General features: G+C 62.8%; 2 protein-coding genes and 1 long non-coding RNA gene across 8 annotated transcripts; 2 read left to right on the top strand and 1 right to left on the bottom strand.

Annotated features, from left to right (window-relative positions):
* The first annotated feature begins 402 nt into the window (after positions 1 to 402).
* Positions 403 to 11,374, top strand: MAPK15 (mitogen-activated protein kinase 15). Of its 6 annotated transcripts, none has more exons than XR_006737298.1 (15): positions 403 to 533; positions 1,762 to 1,860; positions 2,092 to 2,121; positions 2,254 to 2,344; positions 2,856 to 2,986; positions 3,071 to 3,234; positions 3,434 to 3,573; positions 3,992 to 4,049; positions 4,435 to 4,572; positions 4,679 to 4,784; positions 4,904 to 5,105; positions 5,216 to 5,319; positions 5,398 to 5,526; positions 9,816 to 10,104; positions 10,878 to 11,374. XR_006737298.1 is itself a non-coding variant. In XM_045561300.1 (15 exons), the coding sequence occupies exons 2-15, from the start codon at positions 1,671 to 1,673 to the stop codon at positions 5,830 to 5,832; spliced, it is 1,575 nt and encodes a 524-aa protein (XP_045417256.1). In that variant the 5' UTR covers positions 446 to 533; positions 1,586 to 1,670; the 3' UTR covers positions 5,833 to 5,988. The 6 variants fall into 6 exon arrangements, 5 of the variants coding, with proteins under 5 accessions (XP_045417258.1, XP_045417257.1, XP_045417255.1 ...); XM_045561300.1 differs by lacking the exons at positions 9,816 to 10,104; positions 10,878 to 11,374 and adding exons at positions 1,586 to 1,676; positions 5,656 to 5,988 and having other exon boundaries at positions 446 to 533; XM_045561302.1 differs by lacking the exon at positions 10,878 to 11,374 and having other exon boundaries at positions 9,816 to 10,181.
* Positions 8,558 to 17,090, bottom strand: FAM83H (family with sequence similarity 83 member H). Its single transcript, XM_045561298.1, is given in 6 exon segments — positions 8,558 to 9,754; positions 9,756 to 12,255; positions 12,470 to 12,594; positions 12,678 to 12,842; positions 13,587 to 14,048; positions 16,993 to 17,090. Coding segments are annotated over 5 exon segments (3,612 nt in total). The 5' UTR covers positions 14,034 to 14,048; positions 16,993 to 17,090; the 3' UTR covers positions 8,558 to 9,379.
* LOC123644896 lies at positions 12,129 to 14,479 on the top strand. Its single transcript, XR_006737299.1, has 2 exons — positions 12,129 to 12,562; positions 12,693 to 14,479. It is a non-coding gene; the product is annotated as an uncharacterized LOC123644896 (long non-coding RNA).
* Positions 17,091 to 17,121: the final 31 nt, after the last annotated feature.

The following is a 17,121-nucleotide window of genomic DNA, read 5'->3' as shown; positions in this document are numbered from 1 at the left end:
ACGCCGGGCTTCCGCGCTCAGGCTCCCGCCGCGCCCCGGGACCTGCCCGCCGCAGGCGCTCGCACGCGCTGGGTAGCAGCGGTGGGCGCGCGCGGCCCCGACCCCAAAGCTCGGGACCGAGGCGTCGTCTGTGCGCAACACCCCCGCCCTCGGGACCACTCGTAGAGCCCCAAGCACCCAGGCGAGGCGGAGCGCGGAGAGGGGCCTCAGAGAAGCTGGCGCAGGCGACCCGGGCGGACCGGAGCCTCATAGGGCCGGGAGAGCCCCGGGGCGGCGCCGACACAGCGGGACAGAGCAGAGGGGGCTCGGCGCGGCCCCGAGAGGGCGGGGCTTGGGCCACAGCCCGTCTCCGCCCCCGGCGCAGGCGCGGCGCCGCCGTCGGGTCGGTTCCCGAGGCAACAACGCCCAACAGGTCCAGCCCAGCGGAACCCAGGCCACCCTCTGAGCCGGTTGCCTCCGCCGCCATGTGCGCCGCCGAGGTGGACCACCGCGTAGCCCGGAGATACCTGCTCAAGAGGCGGCTCGGGAAGGGGGTGAGCGCCGGGGAAGCGCCCGGGCGTCCACTCGGGGATCTGCTGTGTCCGACGCTGGCGCCCTGCTTCCTCCACAGACTGGGGGGTGGCCTTGAGCAAGCCGTTGAGCCCTCTGTGCCTCAGTTTCCTCTCAGAGTAACAGGACCCTGACAGTGGCCACACCAGGGTCCTGGCTCCTGGAGGCAAGTGACAGCAAGGGCTCCAGCCGCCCACAGACCCCTGCTTCCAGGGCCGCCTCTCCCCTGGCCCACAGGACACCGGGGTCAGCTTCAGTCGCTGAGGGGAAGAGCGGATCCCAACATCAGCCCAGGCTGGCCACAGGCTCTCCAGCCCACCAGCATGGGCCAGGCCCAAGAGAGGCTCAGCGGGGAAATGGGTGGGCGTGGAGGGAAGGCTGGAACCATGTGTGAGCCGTGTGTATTTGCGATTGTGTGTGTGATCATGTGAGGCTGTGTATATGACAGTGTGTGACTATGTGAGTGTGTTTGGGTGTGCAATGGGGGCAGGGAGGAAAAGTAGTCCAGGTAGTGCACAGGGCATGTGCAAAGGCCCTGAGGCAAGGCCTGCCTGTCCTTGGAGAAACCACAGAGTTGTGTGTGTCTGGATAGGAGTGAACTGGGGGAGGGAGGGGGAAAAGAGAGAGCTGTGTGTCCGATTGTGTGGGGGGCTTTGGGGAACTTCAAGGACTTTGGCCTTTACTGCTATTGACACTGGGAGCTGTAGCGGCGGCCGTTGGTACCACTTTACAAGGCTCACCCTGCCCCCTCTGTGGGGGTGGGCAGAAGTGGCAGAGGGAGATCAGCTAAGAGGGTAGCATAGCTGCCCAGTGAGAGATGCTGGAGGCTCAGACCAGGGTGGTAGGAAGTGGTGAGGTTCTGGATGAATCTGAAGGTGGAGCCAGCAGGCTTACTGGCAGGCTGGATGTGGTGTATGTGTGAGAGAGAAAGGGATTGAGAATGCCCAGGCAGCTGGAAGGATGCAAGGCCATCCCTGAGAGGAGCAGGCTTCGGTTCCTGCCCAGAAGTTCCCATTTGTGACCTCACCTCCTCCAGGGACCTCTCCAGCCTGGGCAGCCTGCAGGTGCAGGGTCCAGAGTGCCAGGCCTCGCCACACTCCTGTCCCCTCCCAGGACCCAGCATGGGAGTGAGTGGTGTCTGTGTGGAGGGGCAATCTGCCGGGGGGGGGGGTGCAGGGGATGGCTGGGCAGGCTGACCGGACTCCTCCCCAGGCCTACGGCATTGTGTGGAAGGCAGTGGACCGGGGGACTGGTGAGGTCGTTGCCATCAAGAAAATCTTTGATGCCTTTAGAGATAAGACAGATGCCCAGGTAAGGGCGGAGGGCAGGGGTGGGACTGACATTGCTGGGTGCCTGGAAGCCCAGGTATAAAGTTGACACCCAATCACAGCAGGTTTCCTGGTATTTCCCGTAGCACACCCCCTTTGTGACCCCATGGTCCAGTGGGTGTTTGGGTGACGGGCACTGGCCCCTTTGGGACCTTTCAGGACTTGGGCTTCTTTCTTGCTCTGTCCACCCCACACCTGTTTCTGTCTCTTCCAGAGAACGTTCCGGGAAATCACACTCCTCCAGGTGAGTGGCCTAGGCTGTCCTGCTTGCTCCCCTTCCCCAGGTCTGGGTCTCTCCAGACAAGGGGAAAGCTGGCCCTCTTCCCCCAGGGTACAGCCCTGGCCTCGCAGCAGCAGCAACCAACTCTCTCCCTAGGAGTTTGGGGACCATCCCAATATTATCCGCCTCCTTGACCTGATGCGGGCAGAGAATGACAGGGACATTTACCTGGTGTTGGAGTCTATGGGTGAGTGAGGCCTCACTCAGCCCCCAGCCTCACCTCTGTCCTGGCCCTGGGACCCCACCTGGTGGCCTGACTCCCTCTTTATGTCCCTTTGCTGCCTGGGTCCCCATAGTGGCTTGTACCTTCACCTTGTATCCTGTACCCAAGGACAAACAGCTGACAAGTGTCAGCCTCCAGAACCTGTCAGTGACCACCTTGACCCCACCTGCACGAGGCTCCTGCTTTGTCCATGGTTTGCACCTGCATTTTCCTTTTCCTACTCATTTTACAAAACAAAGGCAACATGAAATAAAGCATGAAAACAATTCCACGAAGCTTTCTTGTTGTACCAACAAAGACAGTGGGCAGGACTGACAAGCCTGAGGGCTGGCCGGGCACTCCAGGCCATGGGCAGATTCAAAGTGGGACAGACCTGCCAGCTCTCCCCAGGTGCCCCTCGTCTGGCCCCAGACTGACCTGCATGTCCTTCCCTGGTCCTCACACCCCCAGACTGACGTGCATGCCTTTTCCCCAGACACTGACCTGGATGCCGTCATCAGGAAGGGCGGGCTGCTGAGGGATGTCCACAAGCGCTACATCTTCTACCAGCTCCTGCGGGCCACCAAGTTCCTCCACTCAGGGCGAGTCATCCACCGGGACCTGAAGGTGCAGCCCCACACTGCCTCTGCACAGCCCTCAGTCCCCATCCCCCAATGGCCTGCTCAGCCCTCAGCCCACCTCCTCTTCCAGCCATCCAATGTCCTCCTGGACGCCAACTGCGTGGTGAAACTCTGTGACTTCGGCCTGGCCCGCTCTCTGAGCAACCTCCCTGAGGGGCCCGAGGGCCAAGCCCTGACCCAGTACGTGGCCACACGCTGGTACCGAGCTCCGGAAGTGCTACTGTCCTCAAGCTGGTAACAGTGAGACACCCCCAGCCCCCTTCTCCCTGCAGGCCCCCCAGGGATGCCCTCCTGCCCCCCTAGGGCTCCCAGGCCTTCCTGTGCCCTGGGCCTGCCTTGGCCCCCACCCCTGCTGCACCCTCACCCTACTCTCCCAGCACCCCCCACCCCTGTTTCTGGGTCTCCCTCATGCCTACACCCCTTCCTGCCCCAGGTACACTCCTGGGGTGGACATGTGGAGTCTGGGCTGCATCCTAGGGGAGATGCTTCGAGGGCAGCCCCTGTTCCAGGGGACATCCACGCTCCACCAGCTGGAGCTGATCCTGGAGACCATACCGCCTCCATCCGAGGGGGGTGAGCATGCGTGCAGGGCTCCCAACCTCAGCAGCCTGGCGCTGGGCACCAGGGATGCTGAGGGCCAGAAGATGCAGCTGTGGGGAGACAGCACCTGACAGGCCAGGGCAGCGCAGAGAGGAGGGATGGGCCAGGGAGGAGGTGGGGGGCAACTGCACAGAGGCTGCAAGGGAGGCAGCACCTGGCCATGGGGACCATGAGGGCCACACAGTGACCATGGAGGGCCAGCCAGGTCAGAACAAGGTCCCTGAGGGTTGCAGGTTGGCAGGGCCAAGGATTGTCACTGTGCTGGGAGCTGGGCAGGACAGATTGGGGTGCTGAGCCCTGCAAGACAGCAGAAGCCCAGAAGGGATGGCTGGCCCAGACTCCCCACCTGCCCAGGCCCCTGATCCCAACACCCTCTGCCACCCACCACCAGACCTCCTGGCCCTCGGCTCATGCTACAGCACCTCCATTCTGCACGGCCTGGGGTCCCGGTGAGTGGGGGCACTTTGGTGCAGGGCAGGAGTGGCCTATCTTGGGGGGGGCCTTCCTGCCACATTGCTGGGGCCAGTCTGCTGGGTGACACCCTGCCCTGCTTTTGTGATGGGTCATGCCAAAAGCCAGGAGTCCCCAGTGCTGGCACCAGGGGCTGTGGGACAGCACCCTGACCTGGGTGGCTGGAGGGAGACCTAGAGGAGGGCCCAGAGGGCAGGCAGGGGTCTCCCACCCTCCCAGGTGTCTGCAAATCAGGCATGGGGGTCCACAGAGACAGGAAAGTGGGGTGGGGCCAAGGGTTGGAAGCCGTGCCCCAGGGCACGGACACGGATCTGACGAGGGGCCCGCAGGCCCTGGAGAGGAGATGACGGGTGGCACCCACAGGCCACGGCAGATGCTAGATGCCATCCTGCCACCAGACACACCCCCAGAGGCCCTGGACCTCCTCAGGCTACTCCTGGTGTTTGCCCCTGACAAGCGACTCAGCGCTGCCCAGGCACTGCAGCACCCCTACGTGCAGAGGTGGGGGCGAACCCCCAAAGCGTGGGGATGGAGTGGGAGCTGGAGGGGCTGCCTGACCTCAGCCAGCTCTCACCTCTCCTGCACGAGCCTCCCTGGCCCCCCGCAGGTTCCACTGCCCTGGCCGAGACAGGACTCCGGAGGCGGATGTGCAGCTCCCGGTGCACGAAGGAGTCCAGCTCTCCGCGACTGAGTATCGCAACCGCCTCTATCAGGTGCTCCAGCCTGAGACCCTCCTCATTCCCTATCCATGCACACCCTTGAGGCCTTCTCCTACCTCAGTGACCCCCAAAGCCTCCCGCCATACACCTCTGAGCTCCCTCCCCTCCCGCAGATGATCTTGGAGCGGAGAAGCAACAGCCACGTCGGGAAAGAGGAGGGCTTGGGGGATGCCCCTCTGCCAACAAAGCCCAGGGCCTCTGGGCCTCAGGTGCACCCGCTCAAGCCCAGAGCCGGCACTCAGCTCCTCTCAAGGGCGCCTGCACAGAACCCTGGACTCAGGCCTCAGAATAGCCCTGGGCCTGATCTGGAGCATGGTGTGTGGTCTTTGTCCCCCATGGAGCATGGCCTGGCCTCTTCTGTGCGGGGCCCCTGACTACGCACAGCTTAGGACTTCTAACTCGGGGTTGATCTTCCCACCCCATAGATGCCCCCAGCACAGCCAGGAACATTTCCAGGAAGAATTCAGCCCCCCTGCCCCAACCTGTGCCCCCTGGGACAGAGGCAAAGCCCCCCTCGGCACCCTCTCGGGTAAGCTGTGGTGAGGTGGGCACAGGAGGAACCCTTCTTCTATACCTTTCAGTGACCCTATGATGTGCCCCTTTCCAGGTGAAGCCCAGCGTGAGAGGGGCAGTGCCTTCCCTGACCTGGCAGTCTGCAGCCCAGTTAGCCAACCAAGCCCTGATGCGCAGTGACTGGACCCGGTCCTGTGGGGTGAAGGCAGCTGGCGTGCCACTGGTGAGCCCCAGCCCCAGTCCAGCCCCCTCCCGTCCCTGGCTTTCCCATTCCCCCCAACCCGTCAAGGGCCTCCCCTCCTCTTCTCCTCCTAGCCTGCTCCCCCTCATGCTGACCCCCAACTGCCTGCAGGTCCCTCCACGGCTGCCCCCGGAGCCCCGGCCTGGCCGGAGGATGTTCAGCTCCTCTGCCTTGCAGGGGGCCCAGGGGGCTGCTCGGGCCACGCTTGGGGGCTACTCCCAAGCCTATGGTACCATCTGCCACTCAGCACTGGGCCACCTGCCCCTGCTCCCAGGACCACACGCGTGAGCTGCTCTACCCGCCTTGGCCCCAGCCTCTTCAGTCCCCTCCCTCTCTACCTGGCCACATTCAAGTTTGGGGAGATTGGGCCTCTTTAGGGGAGTAGATGAGGACCCCACCCCTGCCCCAATGACTTCCTCCAATAAAAGCTGTCTATCCCCTACCTAACCATCCATCTTTCATCCACCCCCTTCTGAAGGGCTCCCTCTAGGGCCACATCACCTCCACCCCTTTCCTGGAGCCCACCTTCTTCTGAGGACCCCGCTACCCCTGAGCCCAGTGGGAAGCTGCATTGGCTACCATCTGCTATCACCCTGTGGCTCCTGCCACCCCCCACCCCCGCCCACCGGCACCTAGCACAGGGCTTTTCTCCAAGCTAATGCCACCAAAGGCCAGCCTGGGGGAGCACCTTGGCTCTGGCTTCCTGTCTTCTGTCCACAGTGCCTTGCTGCCTGCACCATCAGACATCAGCCTGGGGCTGCTACAGGGTCCAGGCTGCACCCAGGGTGGGCCCACCATTGCCTGGGTGCAAGCCACCACAGAACCACATTTGTGACCCTACACTAGAGCCCTGCTCCTCCCCCAGCCCCCAGATTCCCCCTGCCCTTTCTCCACTGTCAGTGGCCACAGCTTGTGCCCTACCATCACAGTGACTGCACCAGGCTTGTCTCCAGGTCTTGGTAGGAGAGGGCAGGGAACGAGGTGTCTTGTGGGGCTCAAGGCTACCTCCTCTGGTCCCCCACCAGGCAAAGGACCTGGTGTGAGTTCAGGCCAGGGGTATGGTGGGCTGAAGAGATGAAAGGGGCCCAGTGGACACAAAGCTGTGTCCCATGGTGCCATGGGTGCCCCCAACTGCACCTGACCCTGGGCTGGGGCCAGAATGCAAGCAGGGCCACATCCCAGCTGCCTGGCAGGAAAGCTCGAAGTCCAACAGGTGCAGGCGCTGCGGTAGGGGTGGGGCTGCCAGGAGCAGGGAGTCCTTCTCTGTGATAAAAGCCACTGGCCACGCTGGGGAAGCCAAAGGACAAGGTGTGGGCAGTGGGAGCTGAGCAGAGGGTGGGAGCTTGCACCACAGTGTGCTGGGTCCAGATTGGGTGACCAAGAGAGATTTGGGAAGCAGAGAGAACTGGGCTTGGGGACGATTTCGAGGAGGCAGAGGGAGGAGGAGGGCCCAAGGGTGAGCCAGAGGTGGGGCCAAGGAGCTTTGTTCCTGATGGGCAGCTGAGGGGGTTGAGCTTCCAGAGCCTGAGGCATAACCCCATGGTGACCATCAAGCAGGACAGAAGAGGCCAGGGAGGGACTCAGGCTGGACAGGAGCTGCGGGATGAGGCTGGGATGGGCCAGCTGGACTCGGTGTGCAGGGGGCCCCAGGTGAGTGCCCACACTGAGGGCTGGGCATTATGAGGAGGGGCACAGGCACGCAGTAGGCAGGGGCAGGCGGCAGAAGATGCAGGTGGAGGTGCTGGAAGGACACATGCGGAGAGGTCTCTAGTGCTCCGACAGGGATGGGCGGTGGTGTCCACAAGGGAAATTGGGAAAGTCACCAATTTAGCTGAAGGTTAAAGGCTGTGACATATAATTAGGTGATTATATATATTTGGGAATACATTGGAATAATTTGTGTATTGTGTTTCATTGTTAACACCAAACTGTGCCCCATCATGTTTTAGGAGATGTCTTACTCAGCAAGATGTGGAGGGTGCAGGCAGGAGGCTCTGAGGGCCCCTGGCTGGGTGACCAGCCTCTGGCCTCCCCATGGGCAGAATGCTGCCCTTCCTCTGGGGGCCCATCTGTTCAGAACAGTGACACACCAGGCAGTACCGAGACAAACCTGTTAGTACACGGGCAGACCTTTTCCACCTAGTCAAAGTCCCTGCTGTCACCCGCACTTTGATGGTGGCTTTAGTGAACTGTCAGGGAGTGAAAGTGGGCTCATTTCCCTTCCTTCTCCAGCTGCTGGAGTAGGAAATACTTTTTAAATTTTTTTTTTCTTTAGAGACAGGGTCTTGCTCTATTTCCTAGGCTGGAGTGCAGTGGCACAATCATATTAAAATAGCTCACTGTAACCTTAAACTCCTGAGCTCAAGCAATCCTCCTGAGTAGCTGGGACTACAGGTGTGCACCACCAATGCCCAGCTAATTTTTCTTATTTTTTTGTGGAGATGGGGTCTTGCTATGTTGTCCAGGCTGGTCTCAAACTCCCAGCCTCAATTGATCCTTCTGTCTCGGGCTCCCAGAGTGCTGGGATTATAGGCATGAGCCACCTTGCCCAGCCAAAACAAAAACAAAAACATCTATTTGAAGAAAAATAGTAAAATACAGAAACTAATTTCACAATGCTAATATCTAACAATGGGGGACTTTATAAGTATTTGGTACCAAAATGCATCATTCCAAGTCAATTAAAATTACTCTCTGAAGGTACAAAAAGATGTAAGATAGGTAAGACACGAACCCTGAACACATTCTGTATGTTGGTGACAAAGAGGAAAAGATCCAAGGATAGGGTGGAGTCAGGGTCTGCTGGGGACCTACAGGGCAAGGACCACTCCAGCCTGAAGGATCTGTGCCTCCTGGAGGGGGGGGTGTGGGACCCAAGCTCTACCACAGCTTGTCCCCTGCCCTCACCTGGCCCAATACCCGTCAAGGACAGTGCTTTGCATCCAGCCTCTCTCTGGGATATGGCTTGCAATGGCACCTATGCAGGGGACACTTCATGAAGCTAGGCCACAGGTCATCTGTCCAGACTATGTTTTATTGTGATGCAAAGCCCAGTGCTGACCAGGGCCTTGTTACAGGAGTGGTTGGGCCTGGCCCAGGCAGCTTTGGTTTGGGCTGGCAGGGCAGCCCCTCGGGGTCCCCTGTACCCCCCTTCTCAGTAGCCCACCCTATCCAGCCTGTCACTCTGAGAAAGGTTTCCTTTGGGTCCAGCTCCACCCCTCCCTCTCAAATTGCCTGCAGTCAGCCCAGCCCTCCCTGCAGCAAGAGGACAGGCCACCTAGAAAGAAGCCAGGAGAATACACGCAGGAAAGGAAGCAAGCCTGAGATGGAGGCGAGAGCGATGACTGCCAAGCGAGAGGCCCTGAGAGAGGGAGGGTGGGGCTGTCAGGAAATAGTAAGGAGGATGGAGCCAGGGGGCCGTGCCTGAGGAGAGGGAACCCTGAGAACAGAAGCCCTGAGGAAACAAAAAGCCCCAGAAAGAATGGGGAGTTAAGGCACAAAGAGATGGGTCCCTGAGGTGAATGAAAGCCCAAAGAGGACGTGAGCCCAAAGAGGTGGCCGAGGCAGGTGCATGAGCCTGGGAGGCTGAGGATCCTGAGAGAAGGCAGCTGGGAGAAGCACCGCAGTGAGGAGCTGGAGCCCCAAGGTTGGGGAGGCCAGCAGGTGAGCCCCAAGGGAAGCCCCGCTCTGGTAGCACTCACCCCAAACTGCCCTGGCACGAAGGCCTGGCAGCCACCACTCAAGCACAAAAGCGTGGCTCTCCTTGCCCAGCCATGCTCTGGACGATGGTGGCAGTGATTTGGCCACCCCAGCCTGGACTGCTGGGCTAGGAAACTCATTTCTTGCCTTTGAATGTGCCCAGAATCTTGGGCACGAACTTGCCAACCTTGCTGTCCCTGGTGCCCTCCTCCGCCAGGTTCTCCCCTGACCCAGGCCCGCCGGCCTCCTCCTTTTTGCAGAAGACCTCGAAGCGGCTGTACACGCGCTTCTCCTTGCGCATGCTCTCCATGCGGCGCAGCAGCCGGTCGCGCTCCTCCGCACTGGCTGGCAGAGTGCGGCTCAGCCGGCCTTGGGTCCCCAGGCTGTCCGAGCGGAAGATGGCTGAACACTTGTCCTTGTCGGACATATCTGGGGCCAGGCCGTCAGCAGCTGTTGGATGGCCTAGTTCAGGGCTGCTGTGGGCCGGGCTGGGGCCTGGGGCAGGGACCCCCACGGTGCTTCTGGCCGTGGGCGCTGATCTGCTCCAGAATTGCCTTCGTGTCATCCCGCAGGTTGCTGCTATACAAGGCATTGGCCGTGGCTGAGGCCAGGCGCGCCCGTGGGCCCCGCTCGTCTCCTGTGGTAGCCTCTGCGCTGTCACCCCGGCCCAGCGACCGCCTCCGGGGACTCTCCGGCTGCCCGTTCTCCTGCGGCACTGGGAAACCACCCTCATCCTCTGAGCGCCGCTCACCCTTGGGGCTCAGCAGCTGCCTGAGGCGCAGGGAGCCCTTGCGCAGGACTTCCATGGGGCCGCCCACGGTCTCCTCCGCTGGTCCGGTCTTTGGAGACTCCCCGGAGAAGGTGAGGGTGAGGCTGCCCCTGCGCTCGGGCACCGGGGGCACGGGACTGCCCCTGCGCTCGGGCACTGGTGGAACCGGACTACCCCTGCGCTCGGGCACCGGGCTGTCCCTGCGATCGGCCACAGGGGGGACTGGGCTGACCCTGCGCTCAGGCACCGGGCTACCCCTGTGCTCTGGGTAGGCTGAGGTGGGGCTCCCTTTCTGCTCAAATCCTGCAGTTGGGCTGCTTCTCCGAGTGGAAAACCCAGGTGTAGGGCTCCCCTTCCGCTCAGGGTAAGCTGAGGTAGGGCTCCCTTTTGGCTCAGAATGGGGCACATGTTGTACCCCGGGCCCCTCCAGCGTCAGGGGCTTGTCCGGCCCTTGCGGGGAGGTGGAGCGGCCCTGGGCAGAGAGGAAGCGGGAGGGCAGGCGGTCGGTGCCACCCCGGCCCAGCGTGTCGAGCAGCTGTGCAGCAGTGACCGTGGCGGCTCCTGGCTGCCGCTCGGCCTCCTGGTGCAGTCGCTGCGCAAAGGAGTCGCGCAGGTCTAGCAAGCAGCTCTCGAGGCTGCGGCGCTCGCCCCCCGCGCCACCTACTGCGGGCACTTCTTCCCGCCACGCCTGCGACACGACAGCCTTACTGTGGCTGGAGACAGTGACAGCACCCCCAGCGCCATTGGGGTCACGGGCCGGGCCCTTGTACTTCTCCAGTAGCTCTGCCACTTTGGCGGAGGCCGAGGAGCGCACAGCTTCTCCGCCGGGACCCAGCGTCTCACTGACGGTCTGCTCTTTGTGCAGCAGCTGCACTTTTTCAGTGGTGGTCGCTGCGGCCCCGCCTGCGCCCTCGGCCTGTGACGCGCTGAAGATGAGCGAGGAGCGCAGCCTTGAGCTGCGCTGGATGACTGGGTTCAGGCGCGAGCGGAAAGAGTCCTGCTTGGCCAGGCCTGTCTCCTCCGGGATCTCGCCGCCACCGCTGCCTGAGCCTGGCACCGGGCCCTTGGTAGGGAAGGCTGTGGGGACGCGGAAGGCCGAAGGGAGCAGGTCCCCGGCGGCTGCCCGGCCCCCGGAAGCCAGCACGTCGTCTTCATAGACCTCGGCTTCCATGGGCACCGGCAGGCCCTCGTCGCCGGCATCTTCACCGTGGCAACCGCTCAGGTAGGAGGCGAGGCGCCAGTGCCGCAGCCCTGCCCGTCCCTCGGGCCCGCCCCTGCGCTCTGGCTCTGCCTCTGCCGCGTGGTCTGGGCCGGCCCTCGCCGCAGCCTGGCACGGGAAGCGCTGGCCCAGGTTGGGGCGCAGGGCCCCGCCAGGTTCCAGGGCGCGGAGGCCAGGCCCAAAGGCGGGGTCCGAACCGTGGCGCACCTCTCGCGACGCACTAGACGGCACGTAGTCCAGCCGCTGGTGCCCGTCGGGACCGAGCTCTGGGAAGCGCGGCCCGGCGCCCAGTGCAAAGTCATCCGGGTCCGCAAAGCCTGGACGGCCACCGCGAAGCTTCTCGAACAGGCCCTGCGGGCGCGCAGGCGCGAGCTGCGGGTCCCACTGGTAATGCTGCTGGTAGAGCTGGTCGCGGTGGAAGTGGCTGGTCTGGAAGCGGAAGTCGTCCCCGTGGCTAAGGAACGTCTGCCGTGACACCTGCCGCGCAGCGGCGAAGTTCTCCACGGCGCCCGCGCCGTCCGCAGTGGCGTAGCTGTGCCGCTTGAAGGCGTCCATCTCCAGGTGCCGCGCCTGGAATAAGCCCCGCGGGCCCGCGAACTCCCCAGACGGCCCGGCCTCGGCTTCCAGCCGCCGCGACAGCGGCCGCAGCCCTGCGTGCGGCTCCAGGGCGCCCCCTGGCATCCGTGGCTCCTCCCGGCGGAAGGCCGACAGGAAGTTGCGGTCGGGGTCTAGAAAGGCGGGGAAGCCCAGACCCTCTTCCCGGGGTGGTGGAAACAGGAGGTGCGCTCGTTTTGGGAAGGAGAAAGGGGTTGGTGCCCCGATCCCAGGGACACCCACCAGGGGCCCGGCCCCTGCGTACGGAGCCATGGCGTAGGCATCCATGCGGGCCAGAGCCCCAGCGGAGGGCACCAGCGGCTCAGACTGTGCGAAGAGGATGCGGAACTCCTCGTCGAAGCTGGAGACCAGCTCGCCCTGGAACACGTGCGCCAGGCTGCGGTGGATCTTCTCGAATGACCACATGAAGCTGTGGACGGGTCGGGCCAGAGTCAAGACAAGGGAGTGGGCCAAGCGGGCACCGGCTGGGCCAGGAGGGGCTCGGGGGACGTGAGGTCTGCAAGGACCAGGGCGGGACAAGCCCGGCTGTGCCAGCGCTGCAGCAGAGGATGGCCCTGGTGGGGTGCCGGGGCTCCAGGAGGCAGCCCTCGGGGAGGGGCTGGGGGGCAGCGGGTTGGGCGTACCTGTAGCTCCCACTCATCACCACAGCACAGTCCACCAGCAGGAACTTCTCCTTCACGTGGCCCTTGAAAGACTTCCCAGTGCGGCAGTAGTAGGTGGGGCCTGCCACAGTGCGCACCCGCAGGAACTAGGACGGGAGGGGAGTTAGGTCTCTGCCTGGGGTCTTTCCCTTTTCCCGCTCCTCTAACCTCCCCTCCGCCCGTTACTCACATCTACGTGGTGCAGGTTGACTCGGCACTTGTCGGCCATGTCCAGGAAGTGCTGCGCGTTCATCTCATCCAGTAGGATGTAGACTGGGACTCGGCGGGCAGCAGCCTCCAGCACTTCACTGAGCAGGTCCACATCGGTAAACATGTCCATCACCACAGCCACTACCTGGGGGGGGGGGGTCAGGACAGAGGGCCAGACTCCCCTGCTGTCCCCATGCCATTCTCCAGCCTTACCTCCAGGCCCCTGGATCACCCAAAAACATCGTACGGCAGCTACTCACCCCTCTAACGGGAGAGTGGGGCCATGTCTGTGAAGGTGGGTGAGGAGGAAGGAACCCAGCAGAGGGGGTGTGGGGCTGCCTCCTGGATTGGTGGTCCAAAAGGGAGCCCAAGGCAGAGCAGGGTCTGCAGGCTCACCCCTGGGCACAGAACCCTGGTTGGGGATGGCCAGCACAGGGGGTCTTGAAACACCTGTGCCCTACAGATGGCCAGGCTGCCCCAGCCTCAGTTCTGCCCTGTGAGTGGGTCACTGTTCAGGGCAGGGGGGCAGAGGCAGGGGTCTTTAGCGTCTGGCCCTGATGCCTCAGTCTCCATGGTTTAACAGGCTCCCTCCACTGTTTGCCAACTGCCAAGGGCCATCCAGGCTGGGAGGGTGCTCCTCCCTCCCAAAGCACCTGAGTTTCCGGGGACTAGCCGTCACCATGGGCAAGCAAACCTGTGTGGAACTTGCAGCCTGCGATGGCCACACCCTTGGCGGCCCTGGAAGAATTCTGCCAGGGAGCCCCTGCTGCAGCTTGAGCCCTGGGCTCGCTCCACCACAAGCTGGTCATGCTTTGTGGTCCCCCCTCACTCCACTCCTGCATGCCCTCAGGCCACCCTTCCCCACTGCCTGCCCGCCACGCTGGCACACCTGCTGGGCGGAACGGATCATCCTGCGAGCCTCCTCCTTGATGCTGGGGCTGTCAGGTGGTGGTGGCTGCACCAGTGTGGTTACCTCTGTGCCCTGGAAGCCGAAGGTCAGGGGCCAGCCCAGGTCAAGTTCAGGGACAGCCTGGTCTGAATTCACTGGCCAGTAGGTGCCTGAGGAGCCATCCATATCCACATCAGGAGGGCTGCCTTCAGGGGGCTCTCGGGCCACATACTGTGGGGGCCGCAGGTGGCGGCTCACATGTTCCAGCTCCTCAGGGCACAGGAAGTCAGGTGCCCCCTCAGATGCCAGGAAGCGGCTATAGGCCTCTGAACCACCCTCAGCCAGCGCGTCCACTGCCAGGCGGTAGTACTCTTTGTAGTGAGGCGGCAGGTACCCAGGTGCCAGTGGGTTGTCCCCCTGTGAGGAGCTCTGGGAGCGACGGGCCATGTTGGGGCCAGGGGCCTGGAGGGGCAAGGAGACGAGTTACCAGGGGCACTAGGGACCGCATCGCCTACCCCCTCAAGTGGACACACACTGTAGGGGGGCTGTCGGTGACCTTGGGTGGGCTGGAGTTTAGCCCCTGCCTGGGAGGCCTTCCAGGGGACCAGCCAAGCCAGGCTCACAGATAGCGCCCCAGACCCTAGTATACCCTCTAGCCGGGGGGCCTCAGCAGAGTGCCAGGGCACAGGTACCCCAGTCCTGTCTCCCTTCCTCAGGCCTCGCTGGCTGGGCCCTGGCTCTCACTAGCATCCAGGGGCTGCCCACCTCACCCTTTATGATTTTTGTGACCCCAGACGTTTTTGCTTTGTGCATCTCTTCCTCCATAGGTATATTTAAGATATTTTATGACTGTTGTTTAAACACAAATATAATCCAGGTTGGGGCCACTGTTATGATATTCACTTTTTTCTTCCTATTCTGAGACATTAACATTTTCATGGGCCCCTGGCACTACGTCTGCAGGACAAGTTGGTGCTGCCCACACCGCCTGTGTGTCTGTCCCAGACCACCTCAGACACCCTGGGCAGGTCAATGTTCCTCTCTGGCCTATTACCTCCACTGTATAGTGTAGTTGAGGGATGGCACGACACCACACCTGGCCCAGGTGAGCGGTGAGTGCAGCACACAGGGCTACGGGATGGCAGCCTTCGGCCCCACCCACAGCTCCTCCCCATCCTCAGGGTCTCACACTCTGACCTCCTGGCCCTCAGAAGGCTGATCCCTAGACCTTGTCCCTGTCCATCAGCCCCCTTTCCTTTGCCCCACTCCTTGACCTCTCTCTTGCCACTGTCCCATCCTACAGAAAACCTCCCTGGGCCCCACCCCTCCTGCCCTGGTGTCTACAGGTCCCTGCAGGGCCTGCACTTCACACCCTCCCAAATGTGGCTCTCCATGTGCTCAGAGTCCTGTTCCTGCCAGGCCCAGCCCTCTCCAAGTCCTGGGGCCACCGCCCTGCCCCTGCTGCACTCAGAAAGAAGTCAGAGCCTTTTGCTGTGGCTGTGGGGCTTGTCCTGGGCTCCCCACCCTCATGCCATCATCCATGCCCCCCAGCCCACCCTGTTCTCCAAAGGGCCTCTGTGGGGGCCTGGCCTCTATTGGGCTCGCAGGGCTCATCCGCACAGGATCACTTAACTACCTGGACACCTGCCCAGCTCCAGCCCAGGAAGGAGAGTCCTAGGGATTGCTCACCCCATCTCCACTGCTCCTCAAGTTGGGGGAGGGCCTGGAGACACCTGTCCTGCCTAGCACACGGGCTCCCAAATGTTGGTCCTGGCTGGGCAACGAAAGGGGTTCTGCCCAGATGGAGGTGTGTGTCCCTGACGTGCAGCCGTGCATGGCTGATGGGGGCGCTGGCCTGCTGGACTGCACCAGGGTTGGAAGGAGACATTTGCCTGAGCATGCTGGGCTCAGGAGCCTGCAGTATACGACCGAGGCAGCTGTCCTGTCTGGTTTCCCTGGGGAGTGACACACTAACTGGACACTGAACGTGACATGGGGACGGGAGGTGGGGGATCCCCTTGTGTACCACTCAGTCCACCAGGCCTGGAGATGCTGCCAGGCCCAGTTGTCTTAGGAAAAGCCATCCCCACATTTCTTGACTGCATCCACGTCCCCTTTGTGTCTGATGTATGGGGGCAGGGCACACTGTCCTGCTTGTCCCAGGAGCAGACTGAGGCAGACCACGTGGGGGTGAGAGGTGCAGGCCTGTCTATGCTGGGGTCTCACTGTCCCTTCTGACTTCACTGTCGAGGGGAATCCACATACACCGTCCAGGCTGTGCGAACAGGGGCGGGCCCCTGTGGTGAGAAGCCCTCGCAGCAGACGTGACTGGTCAGCAAGGGGAGCCCCAGGCCTCAGGGGCCCCACCAAGTGCCCACTCAGCCTCCAGCAGCAATACCCACAACCTCCAATGACTTCACTCCTTGCCTGTTTCCTTTCATGGGTCCTCCCACCCCTGGACTGTGCACTGGAGACCCCCAACAGCCTGCTCCCCACACATTTGCCTACCAATGCCTGCCCTAGGGGAGAGAGAGGGTTATCCCACCCTGTCCAGCAGGAACCAGCTCCTCTGCCGCTGACCTCTGCCCTGAAGCCAGACAATGTCTCCAGGGCCCTCACCTCAGACTTCAAGGGCCCTATCCTTCTCACCCTGGCAGGAAGTGGGGTGACTAAGTGCCTGGAAGGAGGATCTCATGAGAACAATCTGGAGGTCCTACACAAAGTGGGGTGACCCTGTGCCAAGTACCCGTGGGGGAGGAGGGCGTAGAGGCATGAGGCAGCGGGGAGGTGGACCGAAAAGCGGGATTCAGGCATACGGGGTTCACAGACCGGAAGTCGGAGTTACAGCTTGCGGGTGGTCACCAAAGAGCCGAAGGAGGTTAGTGTACTCCAGCAAATTAGCGGCTGCACGAGGTGTATATCCCATCCGCCCACCCTAGTCCAGGGATGTGGGCCGAGGAACAGGGGCGCCCTGCCCTCCACGCGGGACTACAGGCCGCGCTCTGTCCACCCCAGCCCATGGCGATCTGGGCAGGGCGTCCCCAGGGAAGGGTACAAGCCATGCCCAGCACCATCTCCGTTCTCTAGCTAGGCCGCAAGGGCGGGAGCAGGTTAAGACAGTCGCCAGGCCCTAGCCGGGCCTGGGGCCCTTTCCTTCTCGGTTCTTCCTGGGCCAACGTCGTGCGAGGACGCTCGCGTCCATATCAGCACCGCGGCGCCCCGCGAGCCCAGCCCACACGCACGCGGCCACGCTCCACTCCCACCGCCCCTCTCGGGGTCGCACGGCCCCGGCCCAGGTGCGAGCGGGGTGCTGCCCAGGTGGGGCCGCGCCGAGGGGCACCCGCCCCAGCCTCCGCCTCCCGCGCGCTCCGCCCCGCCCTACTTGGGCCGGGGGAGGGGGCCCTACCTGGCCAGGTGCGCGGGGTCTCGGCACAGGGGCAGCAGGAGCCGACCGCCGCCCAGCGGCCTCGCGGTCCGGTCGGTCCGGCAGCCACTCCCTGCCGCGGCCCGCCCGCCCGCCCGGCCTGATTCACGC

Source organism: Lemur catta, chromosome 9, assembly GCF_020740605.2.
Source record: "Lemur catta isolate mLemCat1 chromosome 9, mLemCat1.pri, whole genome shotgun sequence".
Taxonomy (NCBI): domain Eukaryota; kingdom Metazoa; phylum Chordata; class Mammalia; order Primates; family Lemuridae; genus Lemur; species Lemur catta.
Note: the sequence above shows the minus strand (reverse complement) of the source record. Positions and strands in the feature narration are given on the sequence as shown.